This window comes from Sciurus carolinensis, chromosome 6, assembly GCF_902686445.1.
Source record: "Sciurus carolinensis chromosome 6, mSciCar1.2, whole genome shotgun sequence".
Classification (NCBI taxonomy): Eukaryota; Metazoa; Chordata; class Mammalia; order Rodentia; family Sciuridae; genus Sciurus; species Sciurus carolinensis.
The window spans coordinates 138,543,719-138,556,878 of NC_062218.1; the positions used below are offsets into that span (position 1 = coordinate 138,543,719).

Sequence of the window (13,160 nt, forward strand, 5' to 3'; positions counted from 1 at the left end):
TTAAAATTAACAGATAAAATCATGTTTATTACTTAAAGCACAAGCTTTGAAACATATATATCGTGGAATAGTTCACTCTAATTAATGGACATACGTACTTTCTCACATAGATATCATTTTTGTAATGAAAACACTTAACCTCCCTTCTCTTAGCATTCCTCAAGAATATATCATTCTTGTAGCCATCATGTTGCTTGATAGAACTTGTATTTAAGTAATAAGGGATAGGAATTTTATTCTCATTATTTTATTTAGGATTTGGGAGACAATTAGTGTCTCTGTACTTCATTTTTTTCATCTGTAAATTGAAAGACCTGGCTAAACCAATCTGTAAGACTGCTTCAACTCATTAAATTCATTTAACATATATACCTTTTAAGTTAATTGTTTTCTTCTAATAGGGTTATTTTTAATACAAGAGAGTAATTAAAATGTATTTTTTTCTAAATTTAGGGTAGCATTTTCTAAAATTAGGGTAGTCATACTGATTAGATTTACATATTCAGTTGTAGAATACAAAATCTTAAAATTCTAATTGAGAAAAATGTGATCTTTTCAAGAGAAAACTGTGTGGTACATAAAGCTTTAGTCTATATCATTGAACTTGTCAGAATTCAAATGAATAGGTCTTCATAATGTTAGTGTCTCAGTTTTCCATTCTGGTGTCCAAAATAACTTATCATCTGGCATGTACATTATAGAAGACATTAATACTTCCATGTTTTATGTTTTGATCACCAATTTTCAGTATGTGGTTATAAAGATGGAAATCTAAAATATTGCCAAACAAAGTAAGCCCTTAATTGCATACCTTAGATCTACTGGGGAGAAGGTGAAGATCTCTAACCGAAGGAAAAATAGAGGTTTATAGCTATCAATTTCTCAAGCAAGAAACTGGTCTTGGGAATTTCAAAGAAAGGGTTTGGGAAAGGAACAATTCCTACAGTTGAGATTGCAGCAATTATAACTAGAGTAAGATCTACTGGAATGTGTTGTCACCTTAAAATACTCCAGATATGAATCTGTAGCGTCTACTCTTTTTTGTAGCATAGTAGATACAGTCGTGACTCTTAATCAAATCAGTAAGTTTGAACACCTGTGCACAAGTGATCCATAAGTGCTCTTAAATTACCTGTATGAAAGCCAGACACTTATCTTTCAAAATGTAGCTTTTGTTCTTAAAAATCTATCCACTGCGTTGTTTGAACGGCATCACATTTCCTTTAAGGTTCACCAAAGTTAGGGGACAGTGTGGTCATGTTTTCTTCTGGGGTGGGTGGGGGAAAGATGCCAAAAGGGGATTGTCTGAGTTTCTTGCCAGTACATATGTGATTTTTCTTCATGAATGATATATTTTTGATGGAAATTTTAGAAGAGAGGATCATAAGGCAAAATGAAAAATTGAATCACTGCTCTTAAATTTGTTAAAAAGAAATTTGACATTACATTTAGTTATTATTGACTTATGTGTTGTACTTGTTGTTCTTCTGACTTAACAGCATCTCTCAGCAGCTTGCTTATCACCCCATTTCCCTCCCCAAACTCCTCACTTACCCGAAGTTGTGCCAGCAGCTACCAGAGACGTTGGCGACGCAGCCAAACAACAAGTTTGGAAAATGGGGTATTTCCTAGATGGTAAGTTGGAATTTGAACAAGACTGACTAATTCTTAAACACAATTGCATATGGGTTTTTGGAACCTGGACTTGTATTTAATGTTTTAAGTCTGGAACTGAAGACTTTTTAAATTGTATCTTTTTTAATTTTGTAAGTTATGAAAACAATTTTCTGTTTTAATCATTTTTAGATGTACAGTTAAGTGGTATTAAGTACATTTACACCATCATCAGCATCTAATTCCGTCCTGAACTTTTCCATCTTCCCAATCTGAAACTCAATAACACCTCAGTTCTCCTTCCTCTGCCTCTTGCAACCACTATTCTATTTTCCATGAATTTTACTGTTCTTTGTACCTAATGTAAGTGCAATCATATGGTACCTGTCCTTTTATATCTGCCTTGTTTCACTTAGTAAGATTCTTCAGGGTTCATCATTGTTGTGGCGTATGTCAGAAACTCATTCATTTTTATGGCTAAATAACATTTAATAAAAGTACATTTTGTTTATCCATTATCTCTCAGTGGACTCTTAGGTTGCTTTTAAGTGTTGTCAGTAATGTAGCTCTGAACATGGGTATACAAATATCTGTTTGAGTCTTTGTGTTCAGTTCTTTTGGGTATATACCCAGAATTGGAATTGCTTGGGTCAAGTGATAATTCTACTTTTAACTTCTGAATAACTGCCACACTGTTTATTACAGTGCTTCTTTATATTACATCTCTACCAGTAATATAGACAGGTTCTAATTTCTCCACGTTCTCACCTGACACATTTTCTGTATTGTTTTTGTTTTTGCAGTTTGGTAATCAAACCCAGGTTCTTACACATGCTAGCCAGGTGCTCTACCTCTAAACTATACTCCAGCCTCTTCTCCCCACCCCCCTGCCTTTTTTTTTTTTTTTTAATAGACATGCTAATAGTGGATGCAAAGTAGTTTTTCATTTAATTTTGCTTTGCATTTCCCCAATTATTAGTGATATTGAGCATCTTTTCAAGTGCCTGTGGGCCATTTGTATATCTTCTTTGGAGAAATGTCTCTTAAACTCCTTTGCCATTTTAAAATCAGGTTGTTTTGTTTTCTTGTTGAGTTGTAAGAGTTCTTTATATGTTTTGGATATTAATCCCTTACTGAATATTTGATTTCCAAGTGTGAAGAATTTACATTTCATCTATTGCCTTTTCATTCTGCTGATAATAATCTTTGATACACAAGTTTTAATATTTATGTAGTTCAGTTTAGCAGTTTTTTTCTTTTGTTGCCTCTGTTTTTTTGTGTTACATCCAAGAAAATTGCCAAATCCAGCATCAAGAGACTTTTATCCTTTGTGTTTTTTCTGAGAGTTTTATGTTTAGATCTTTGATTCATGTATGTTTTTGATATTTCAGTTTTTCGTATTTCTATTTTGGCAATTTATTCTCCAAAGATCTTTTTTTAGTCTATGTTAAGTATACTACAGATAATGAAACTTCTTGCTTCCTCATTTACTCACTCCCTTATCTATCTTATTTGATTTTGCTTCTGAAATTGAAAGGAGCACCAGATCCTAGAACATCAAATAGTTTATACCAGCCTCATCTAAACACCTTAAAATTCAGATATGTAGCTTAATTGTGAAGTGAGGTCATCCGCTTCTTCAGGGACCTCTAATTAGGCAAAAATATTTCCAGCCTGAATCTGTAGTAAACGTTCTTATAAAAATGTGGGCATGAAAGGATAGCCAGTGTATTTCTCAAAGACAAAATTGATATAAAATTTCAGATTTATTTGACAAAACATTCAGAAGATCTTTAATTTGCCTACATTTAATTATCAAGAAGATTGAATTGCAAATTTAATTAATTTTTTAAAATAAAAAACATTTATTTTTAAGGTCTATAGAAGAAAGCTTTAATCTGTCAGATGAAAGCTGTGGCCCTAACCCAGGAATTGTGAGGAAAAAGAAGATTGCAATTGGGGTAATTTTTTCGTTATCCAAAGATGAAGATGAAAATAACAAATTTAATGAATTCTTTTTTTCACATTTTCCTCTCTTTGAAAGCCACATGAACAAATTAAAGAGTGCTATAGAACAGGTAAGTAGCTATTTATATCTTATAAGATATTTATTTTTATAATTTATTCTCCTAATTAAGCATTCATTTGGCAAAAGAATTAAAAGCCACTTTGCAGATGACTTACAAAATGTTCTTGAAGATGGCAATAAGATACAACCTTTTTGAAGAAGGTTACCATCTTTAGAAGACCTAAGGCTATTCATTCACTCAGAAACTAATTTTTTGAGGACCCATAATGTAGTGGAACTATTCTAGTAACTGAAGAGAAGTTGTAAAGAAGGCACCACTCTTGACCTCATGAGATAGCAAAATAAATGAATATGGTTTTTGTATATGGTAGTATGTGCTATGGAGAAAAGAAAAACAGAGAAAGGTAACTAAGGAGTGTTGTAAGGAAGAATTATCAACTTTTATAGGCAAGTCAGGAAGTCCACTGATAAAATAAAATAGGAGATAGGGGGAATATGAACTAGAGTGTTTGGGAAGGCCAGGGTGTCTGGTTTGAAGTGAGAGCAGATCACGTAGGGCTTTATAGGATTCCACTGAAAGAGTATTGGCATTTACTCTTAGGAAGGATAGGAAAACACTGGAGTGGAGAAAGGATGTTATTTACGAGGATCATTCTTAGTGCTGGTGGAGAATAGGTTTCTAGGAACAAAGGTAAATGTTGTGGGACCAGTTAGGAGGCTGTTGCAACAATCTGGGTGAGAGATTATGAACACCGAAGCCAATTTAGTAATGGAATTGGTGAGAAGTGGTTAGATTCTGGATGTGTTTTGAAAACAGAGCCAATAAGATTAGCTAATGGATAGAATTAGGGTGTGAAGAGCAGTGAGATTGACTATAAGCCTTTTCACCTGAATAGTTAGAAGGATGGCGTTGCTAGTACCAAAGTGGGGAAGACTCCATATGGAATCCATTTGATGGAGGAAAATCAAGAATCTTTTTTGAGATGCCTCCTAAACATTCACGTGTTTTTATGATTCTAGAGCTTAGAGAGGAAGGCATCAGTATATAGATAGTATTTAAAAGGTTTGAGATTGATCGAGGAAGAGAAGAGAGAAAATCCTAGTTTTGAGTTGTGGAGCATTTCACAAGTTAAGATTTTGAGGCAATGAGAAGGAACCAACGGGAGATAAAAAGGACGGACCTTCGAGTTAGAAGGAAAAACTATTTTTTTTAGGAGAAGCAAAGGAGAAAGTGTTCGAAAAAGAAAGTGTGTCATTTTGCTGATAAGTATATATAATACAAATATGTAAATAGAGAATTTTGTAGAATATGAGATAGAACCTAAAATAGCTTAAACAAAACGAGGACAAGCAAAAAAGAAAGAAAGAAAATTTTTTTTCTTTTTTAAATTATTATTATTTTTATTTCGCTTTTACTTTTTAACAGACTGCATTTTGATTCATTGTACACAAATGGGGTACATAATTTCGTTTCTATGGTTGTACACAATGCAGATTCATACCATTTGTGTAATCATACATGTATATAGGGTAATGATGTATGTCATTCCACCATTTTTCATACCCCCTCCCTCTCATTTCCTACTACATATTCTAAAGTTCCCCCATAATTCTCTCATTCCCCACCCCCCACCCCCATTATATATAATTTTCCACTTACCAGGGAATACATTCAGCCTTTGGTTTCTTAGGCTTGCCTTAGTTTGCTTAGCATGATATTCTCCAATTCCATCCATTTATTTGCAAATGCCATATTATTCTTCTTTATGGCTGAATAGTATTCCATTGTGTATATATATCAGAGTTTCTTTGTCCATTCATCTGTTGAAGGGCATCTAGGTTGGTTCCACATTCTAGCTATTGTGAACTGAGCTGCTATAAATATTGATGTGGCTGTGTTACTGTAGTTTGCTGATTTTAGGTCCTTTGGGTATAAACCGAGGAGTTGGATAACTGGGTCAAAAGGTGGGTCCATTCCAGTTTTTCTTAGGATTCTCCATAGTGCTTTCCAGAGTGGCTGCACCAACTTTTTTTTTTTTTTTTTTTTTTTTTGTACCAGGAATTGAACCCAGGGACGCTTAACCACTGAGGACTATCCACAACCCCTTTTTAAATTTTTCTTTTCTTTTCTTTCTTTCTTTCTTTTTTTTTTTTTTTTTTTTTTTTTTGAGACAGGATCTCACTAAGTTGCTTAGGGCCTATTTAAATTACTGAGGCTGGCTTTGAACTTGTGATCCTCATGCCTCAGCCTCCTGAGCCACTGGGATTATAGGCAAGAACCACTGCACCCAACTAGCAAAGTTATTTTTAGGAATTCAGAACAAAGAAAAATGCCTTCCTGTTAGAGGAAATTTTCATTTGGACTGTATCTGGAAGATGTGTAGGATTTTTTAAACATAAAGTTTGAAAATTAGATATATTGAAATATCAAATGAAAATGTGTTGTCTTTGACACCCGAAGGAAACTCATTAGTATTTTGCTGAAAGTCTTATCTAGTCCTCTGCTATGCATATTATTTTATATTGTACTTAGTAGAAATAATACTGTCCATATTTATTAAATTATGTACCCATTTAAAAAAATGAATCATTGTAACATATACATAAATGGATCTTAATTTTTAAAAAAATTATTAAAAGTATTTTAGTGAATTACTTAATTTTCCTTATTGGGCCATTTGTACTTTTTCAGTTAATTACTGCTTATAATATCTTGGTGAACTTTATAGATTATTTTTTAAAGGAAATTCCCAGAAATTAAACTAATGAGTCAGTGGCTATAACCAAAGTTCCCAGTCCCTGTGATAGAATGTGGAAGGGAAAGAATATGAAGAGGAATAGTGAGAGTTATGACTGCTGAAGTTATGAGGACCAAATCACAAAGAATCTAGAATGCTTACTAGGGAGTTTTGACTTTGTTTTTAAGACTGTTTCCAAGGTGTATTTTAGGAATACTAATTTGGCAATATATTTAAGAGAGACTAGGGGTAAGAGGTAGGGAGATAATTAGAATGATTTTAGAATGCAGAGGATGCACCTCAGTAACTCAGTAGTAATTATGGATTATCTGCCTCTGAAGAAGATACAGATGATTGTTTACATTGACTCTATGAAAAAAAACAAATAGTCACTTAGCAATACTTTTTTACTGAACAATTGAAGATCATTTTCATTTATCTGAAGTTAGACCCTGGTTAAATTTTCTTCACTTGACTGCTCTCACATTTTGTAGACTCTTGTCACCAAATTCATCACACACACATTAGAGTGACTGAAACATTTCAAGTTAGTTGGAAAAATATTTGAAGTTCTGAACAAAACTTGATAGGAAGAACTCATTAACCCCTTTTATCCCATCATCCCAGATGTGGAACAAATATAAAAATTTAAATTGAGCAACAAGTATACCACTTAAGGTAACTTTGAAATACTATTTGAATTCAAAAGTTGGGATTTAATAGATTAAAGATTACTTTTTATGTATTTTCATGTTTTAGTGTTTTGACCATTCTGTAACCTGAAGTGTGTACTGTTAATACTTACAGTTGTCTGAATATTTCTTCATGAGTAATATCTCATTTTTTATTAAGGCTAAAGGATAAAACGAAATATATTTATATAAATGAATGGAACTTTAAAAGTTCTGTAGTAGTTAGTGATAGAATTTAGTAAACCATGGATCATCCAAAGATGTTACTGTCTAGGTTCAGCTTTCAAATTATTCACTTTTTTTTTTAAAATTAAAAACTGTAAATTATCTCTGATTACTTTAGCAGTTATTTTGAATTCTGTGCCTCTTTTTGAAATTTTAATGTAATTTAAAAATACACGATTAAAGAAGACTACTTTAATTCTAGCAAAAGAATATTCACATCTTTATAAATTGTGAGTTTAACAGTGTAAAGAAACAAACTTTTATCCTATGATGCTTGATCTCTGGCATAAAGTGGTATAACTTCCTAATTGTGTTTTTTTTTTAATTAAGTAAATTTGTAATTACATAAAGAATGCAGAATTAAATTCTCTTTGATGAAGTAAAAAATTCCGAAGTTCTTTTTTCCTTTATATCCTAATCTGCATCTCATTATTGTCTTCATAGAACAAGGCTTCCCATCTTAGACTGATTAAGTCTTTAAGAAAACAAATATTACTAATAACTTCAGATACATTTCAGAAGAAATTTTACATTCCAAATTTTAAAAATAAGCATTAACAGAAGCTTTATCTGTGAAATACAAGAGCTACTGTTAACAAGTTATCATTAAGTTGTGTTTTCGTTTAGGAAAAAAAGTTGTTCTTCTGTAACCCAGAGACTCTGGACATCACTTTTCTTTGTGTGTTGATATTCTGCAGTCTGATAATTAAAATAAGAGATCTAGCAGTTGAAAATTTGGAATTTTGACATAATTATTGACTAAAGGTTCAGAAGAGAATGCCTCTGTAAATGGGTATATCTTCTTTATTTCTTTCCAGTTTGGAATGTTGGTAGAGTGTTGTGTAAATATATGACTTTTTCTTTTCTTTTTTTCCATTTTTTGACCATGATTGGCATAATTAACTATGTAATGATTGTTTTCAAGGCTATGAAAATGAGCCGGAGATCAGCTGATGCCAGTCAGAGGAGTTTGGCATATAATCGAATAGTTGATGCCCTAAATGAATTCAGGTACATATTTTCCAGTTTTACATAATAACAGAGTTGTTTCATAGTATACCCAGGAAGATATTTCTTTTCTTTAACTTCTAATAAAATTTAGTTTTTCATTTGTTTTTTGTCCCATAGTCAGAGGAGGGTTGCTGGAATTAAAGCATGTTTGGTAGTCATCAGTGGTATTGTTTTTAGTATTGGACCATTTGACAAAGCATATATGACTTGAAAAATCCTTTGTTTAAGCAGAAGTATGTTTTGTTCTCTCCTGAGTTCCTAGGTTTAGGGAATAATTTAAGTATTCTGTAACCAGTGATAGTAATCAGATGTTCTTGGATACAAATATTCCATGAATATAAAGATATATGGATATAAGCAGAAAGAACTTTATGTTCTGTTGCTTGGTCCTTTCTCTAGATATGGCACAGTGACTAGGATTTCTTCTGACAGTATTTTCTGACTCATCATAAATTGTACCTAAAGCCCCAACATGACCACAACTGCCCTGTCAATATATGGCAAATATATTACAAATGAAATTAAGTTTGGAATCACACTAAATGACTGATGTGTGTCTCCCTTGAAGAAATTCATTTTAAGTCTACTTCATCATCTCAGTCTTATTTTCTTTAGCCTGAAGAGAGAGTATAGCAGAGAGAGTAAGAACTTAGACTTTAGAAATGACTGACTTGTGTTCTCACCCTGGCTCTGCCATTTACTATCTTCAGTGACCTTGGGCAACTCCATTAGCATGTTCAACCCCTGTATTTTTTTTTTAAAAAGTCTAAAATAGTCAAATTAAATTAATAGTCTAGTAGATTGTTTTAAAGATCAGTGGCACTGCTTTTTTCTCTGGTAAACATAACCTATAGTGGTGCTTCTCCAACTGTAATCATTCTTATCATACTTCCATAATTTTCCCAAGGCTATTTATTATCTGTCATTTTAATTTAATATTTCTCTTTAAATTGCCCCTCTTTTATAACTAGATAAATTTATTTTAAATGAAACTTTATTACTTTAGTTAATCAATATTCGTCGCCATAGGCTAACTTTAAAATGAACTACAAAAGTAAATTCATAATAACTAAAATCGAAAATGTGTATCTACCACAGAGGGTTTATAATTACTTATAATCCATGTACTTCATTTTTAAAGAAACCGATCACATTTTTTGTTGTTGATAACTGTGTTGTCCCTTATTGGGGCAGGGATTTTCTGGATTGTATAAGTGGCCCATCACATATTGAAATGAGAAGCTGTTTTTACCTGTGATACTGCTGTTGAAAGTATATAGGCATGTCATATATACACCTCTTTTTCTTTAAATGACATTGAATGAGAGGAGTGGTGGGTTTATATTGAAAAAGTTTTCTTTATGGGTATTGTGTAATAATCAGCTATTGATTGAGGAGGAGAAAAATGTCTAATCATTGTTCTATTCACCATAATTTTGGGGATAAAAGACATTTAAAGTAAGTTTAATAAATCTTGCTTTTCTGTATAGTAACTTCAGTGGTCAGAGGAAATGTAGGGAAACAGAATTTGATTTCAAGTTCTATTATTTGTTTGGTTTTGGAAGGAAATAATTTGCGCAGGCAAAAACTACATTAGCAGTGATAATTCTGCCATTACAGCACTAAGCTACATCCCTCATTCCTTCTACATATATATTAATTTTTTCTAATATCATAATTTTAGGCTTTTTTTCTGGTATTGGGGATTAAACCCATGGACACTTTACCATTGAGCTGCATACCCAAGCCCTTTTAATTTTAATTTTGAGACAAGGTCTTACTAAGTTTGTCAGTATATTGCTGAGGCTAGTCTTGGACTTGGCAATTCTCCTGCTTCAGTCTCCCAAGTCTCTGGGTTTATAGGTGTGCACCACCATTCCCAGCCCTATTTTAATGTTTTTATTTAAGTTGTTTAGGTACTTTTTTGCACTGCAATTATTATAAATGTGTTTTCAACCAATTTGCTTATTTACCTAAAACAATCCTTATTATAAGAACTTTTTCAAGTATCACATTTTGTAATATTGCAGGTTTTGAATTTTTGCCCTTGCATGGGGAACTCAATCATTTTTAACAATATTTTAAAAAATACATTATAAGGTTTTATAATGATTTTTAATAAAAGGTCTACCTAGAAGTACTTTAATTTTATATAGACAGTCCTCATTATTTATGGACTTTTTATTTAAGAATTCTATGCAATAAAATCTATATGTTAACCCCAAAGTGTATTAGAAGTGGTTTTGTTGTAATTTGTAGATGTGTACAGAGCATAGTAACAAGTTTTGAGGCATCTAATAAACGTTTCCCGGATCAGGTCAAACAGGTGATTCTATTTCAACTCTTATACCATAAACAGTGTCCTTTTGATATTTACTTAGTGCCAAGTTTCTTTTTTTTTTTTTTTTTTTTTCATTTTTTTCATTTTTTTCATGTTTTTTTTTGGTGCTGGGGATCAAACCCTGGGCCTTGTGTTTGCAAGGCAAGTACTCTACCAACTGAGCTATCTCCCCAGCCCCTTTTGTGCCTTTTGATAGTGATTTTATGGTTAAAAATAGCCCCAAAACATAATGCCGAAATGCTATCTTTGTTCCTAAGCATAAGAATGATGTGATGTGCCTTAACAGAAAAAAATGCGTGTGTTAGATAAGCTTCATTTAGGCATGAGTTAAGTGCCACAGACCATGAATTTAATGTTAATGAATCAAAGTATATATTAAGTAAGGTATCTTTAAATGGAGACTCACAGAAAAACAAGGTTTTGACTTGGGAGACTGAGGTAGGAGGATTGCAAGTTCAAAGCCTGCCTCTGCAACTTAGCAAGGCCCTAAGCAATTTAGTGAGACCCTGTTTCAAAATAAAAAATAAGAAGGACTAGAAATGTGTCTCAGTGGTTAAGCACCTCTGGGTTCAATCCCTAGCACCAAGAAAAAACAAAAAACAAACAAAAAAAGATGGATTGATTGATGGATTCATGAGATTTTGTGACCACAGGCTCACAGGAACCCAGCTAACCCTGCATTTTAACTAACACTATTGATTCAGTGTTAGCTTTTTCAGTATTGTATGGATTTCATAAAAAAGCCATTTCAAAAAACAAAGCTAGACCATACTTTTTTAATATAGTGATTATTAAAAATGAACAATTACATAATTTGATACCAGATGCTTAATACATTTTGGGTAGTTGAGAACAGGAAGGAAATGATTCAGATGAATACAGCAACCCTGAAACTTAGAGAAACAGGAAGCATGTTCATTTAATATTGCTGCCTGGCAAAGATTAAGATTTTTACTTACACTTTATGCATATCAGAGAAGACTAAATCATGTCTTTAATTCTCTGGGCACTGAATGGGAAAAACAAGGGGACAGTTGACTGAAAATATTTACCTTTCTTATCATTGAAGAATAGGGCTCAGTTATTAGGATGGAAGAAAGAAATGTTCCGAAGAAATCATTACTTCTGAGTTGTTAATGATAACATAGTGTTGTATATAGTAAGAAACAATATGTGTAATTAATTTCTTTGCATTCTTTTCACTTATGATACTTAGGGTCACAGCGCATATTTAACCCTTTAAACACCAAAACAAAGACCCTCTGTAGACCATTATTCTAATGTTAGTGGTCTGGCTCTGACTGTAGCCCTAGCACTGTACTAAAGAAACTTATGGAAAATTCATTTTATGTGGTGCTAAGAATCGAACCTAGTACCTCATGAGTGCCAGGCAAGCACTATGCCATGGAGCTACAGCACCAGCCCCTACATTTTTTAATTTAAATTTGTTTATTTGGTGAATAAATCACATAAAATTACCCATATTTATAGGGTACCATGTGATCTTTTGAAACATGTATAACATTGTGGAATGTAAGTCATTGTAAACAGTATTTCCGCAAACAGTTTATAGATTTCACATGTGAGTGAAATCATACCTGTGTTTCTTGTCTTTCTGTGCCTGGCTTATTTCAGTGAACAATGATTTCCAGTTTTGTCCCATGTTGTTGCAGATGTCAGGATTCCATCCTTTTTATGTTGAATAGTATTCCGTATTGTACCAGAAATAATATCTTCTCTCATTTATTCTGTTATTTACCTCTGTATTGTTAAATAGAATATGCTATTTCTTGATTTATCAAATTTAGATCATTTTATTTTCTGCCATAATACGTGGATCACACTACCCCTTAGTTCTTTATCTTCTTGGCAAGTTAATCACTACTCTTCAGCTTTGGTAAATTTCCTGGGCTTTTTTGATCATTTATTTTTTTCTAATTTTTCTTTCTGAAATCCTTTTTCTTAAAAAAAGAAGGTAGCATTTCTGGATTGCTATTTTATGCCTCTTTAATGTTTTCCTACTCATTTTCTTTTCTTTTTTTTTATTAAAAAATACTTTTTCATACACATATATTGGGCAATAAAGTCTGTCTCAATCTCCTGTCCTTCCCATCCCCACCTACCCCCACCCTTCCCCCACTCCCCTCTCTACAATCTAAAATTCTTCATTTTTCCCTACCCACCCCCAACTATGGATCAGCATCTGCTTATCAGAGAAAACATTTGGCCTTTGGTTTTTGGGGATTGGCTTATTTCACTTAGCATGATTTTCTCCAGTTCCATCCATTTACCTGCAAATGCCATCGTTTCATTCTTCTTTTAAGTCTGAGTAATAGTCCATTGTGTATTTTCTTTATCCATTCATCTGTCGAAGGGTTAGATTGTTTCCATGGTTTTGCTATTGTGAACTGAGCTTCTTTATATATTGTTGTGACTGCATCACTGTAGTATGCTGATTTTTAAGTCCTTTGGGTATAAACAGAGGAGTGGGTCAAATTGTGGTTCCATTC

At 32.8% G+C, this 13,160-nt stretch overlaps 1 protein-coding gene across 2 annotated transcripts in view; it reads left to right on the forward strand.

The window, feature by feature from the left end:
* Nucleotides 1–13,160, forward strand: part of Fnip1 (folliculin interacting protein 1) — a 104,857-nt gene that overhangs the window by 71,381 nt on the left and 20,316 nt on the right. For both annotated transcript variants that reach the window (XM_047556040.1, XM_047556041.1), the window contains 3 exons: nt 1,500–1,635; nt 3,491–3,692; nt 8,224–8,309. In XM_047556040.1, the coding sequence (XP_047411996.1) occupies nt 1,500–1,635; nt 3,491–3,692; nt 8,224–8,309 (424 nt within the window). The remainder of the gene's footprint in view (nt 1–1,499; nt 1,636–3,490; nt 3,693–8,223; nt 8,310–13,160) is intronic.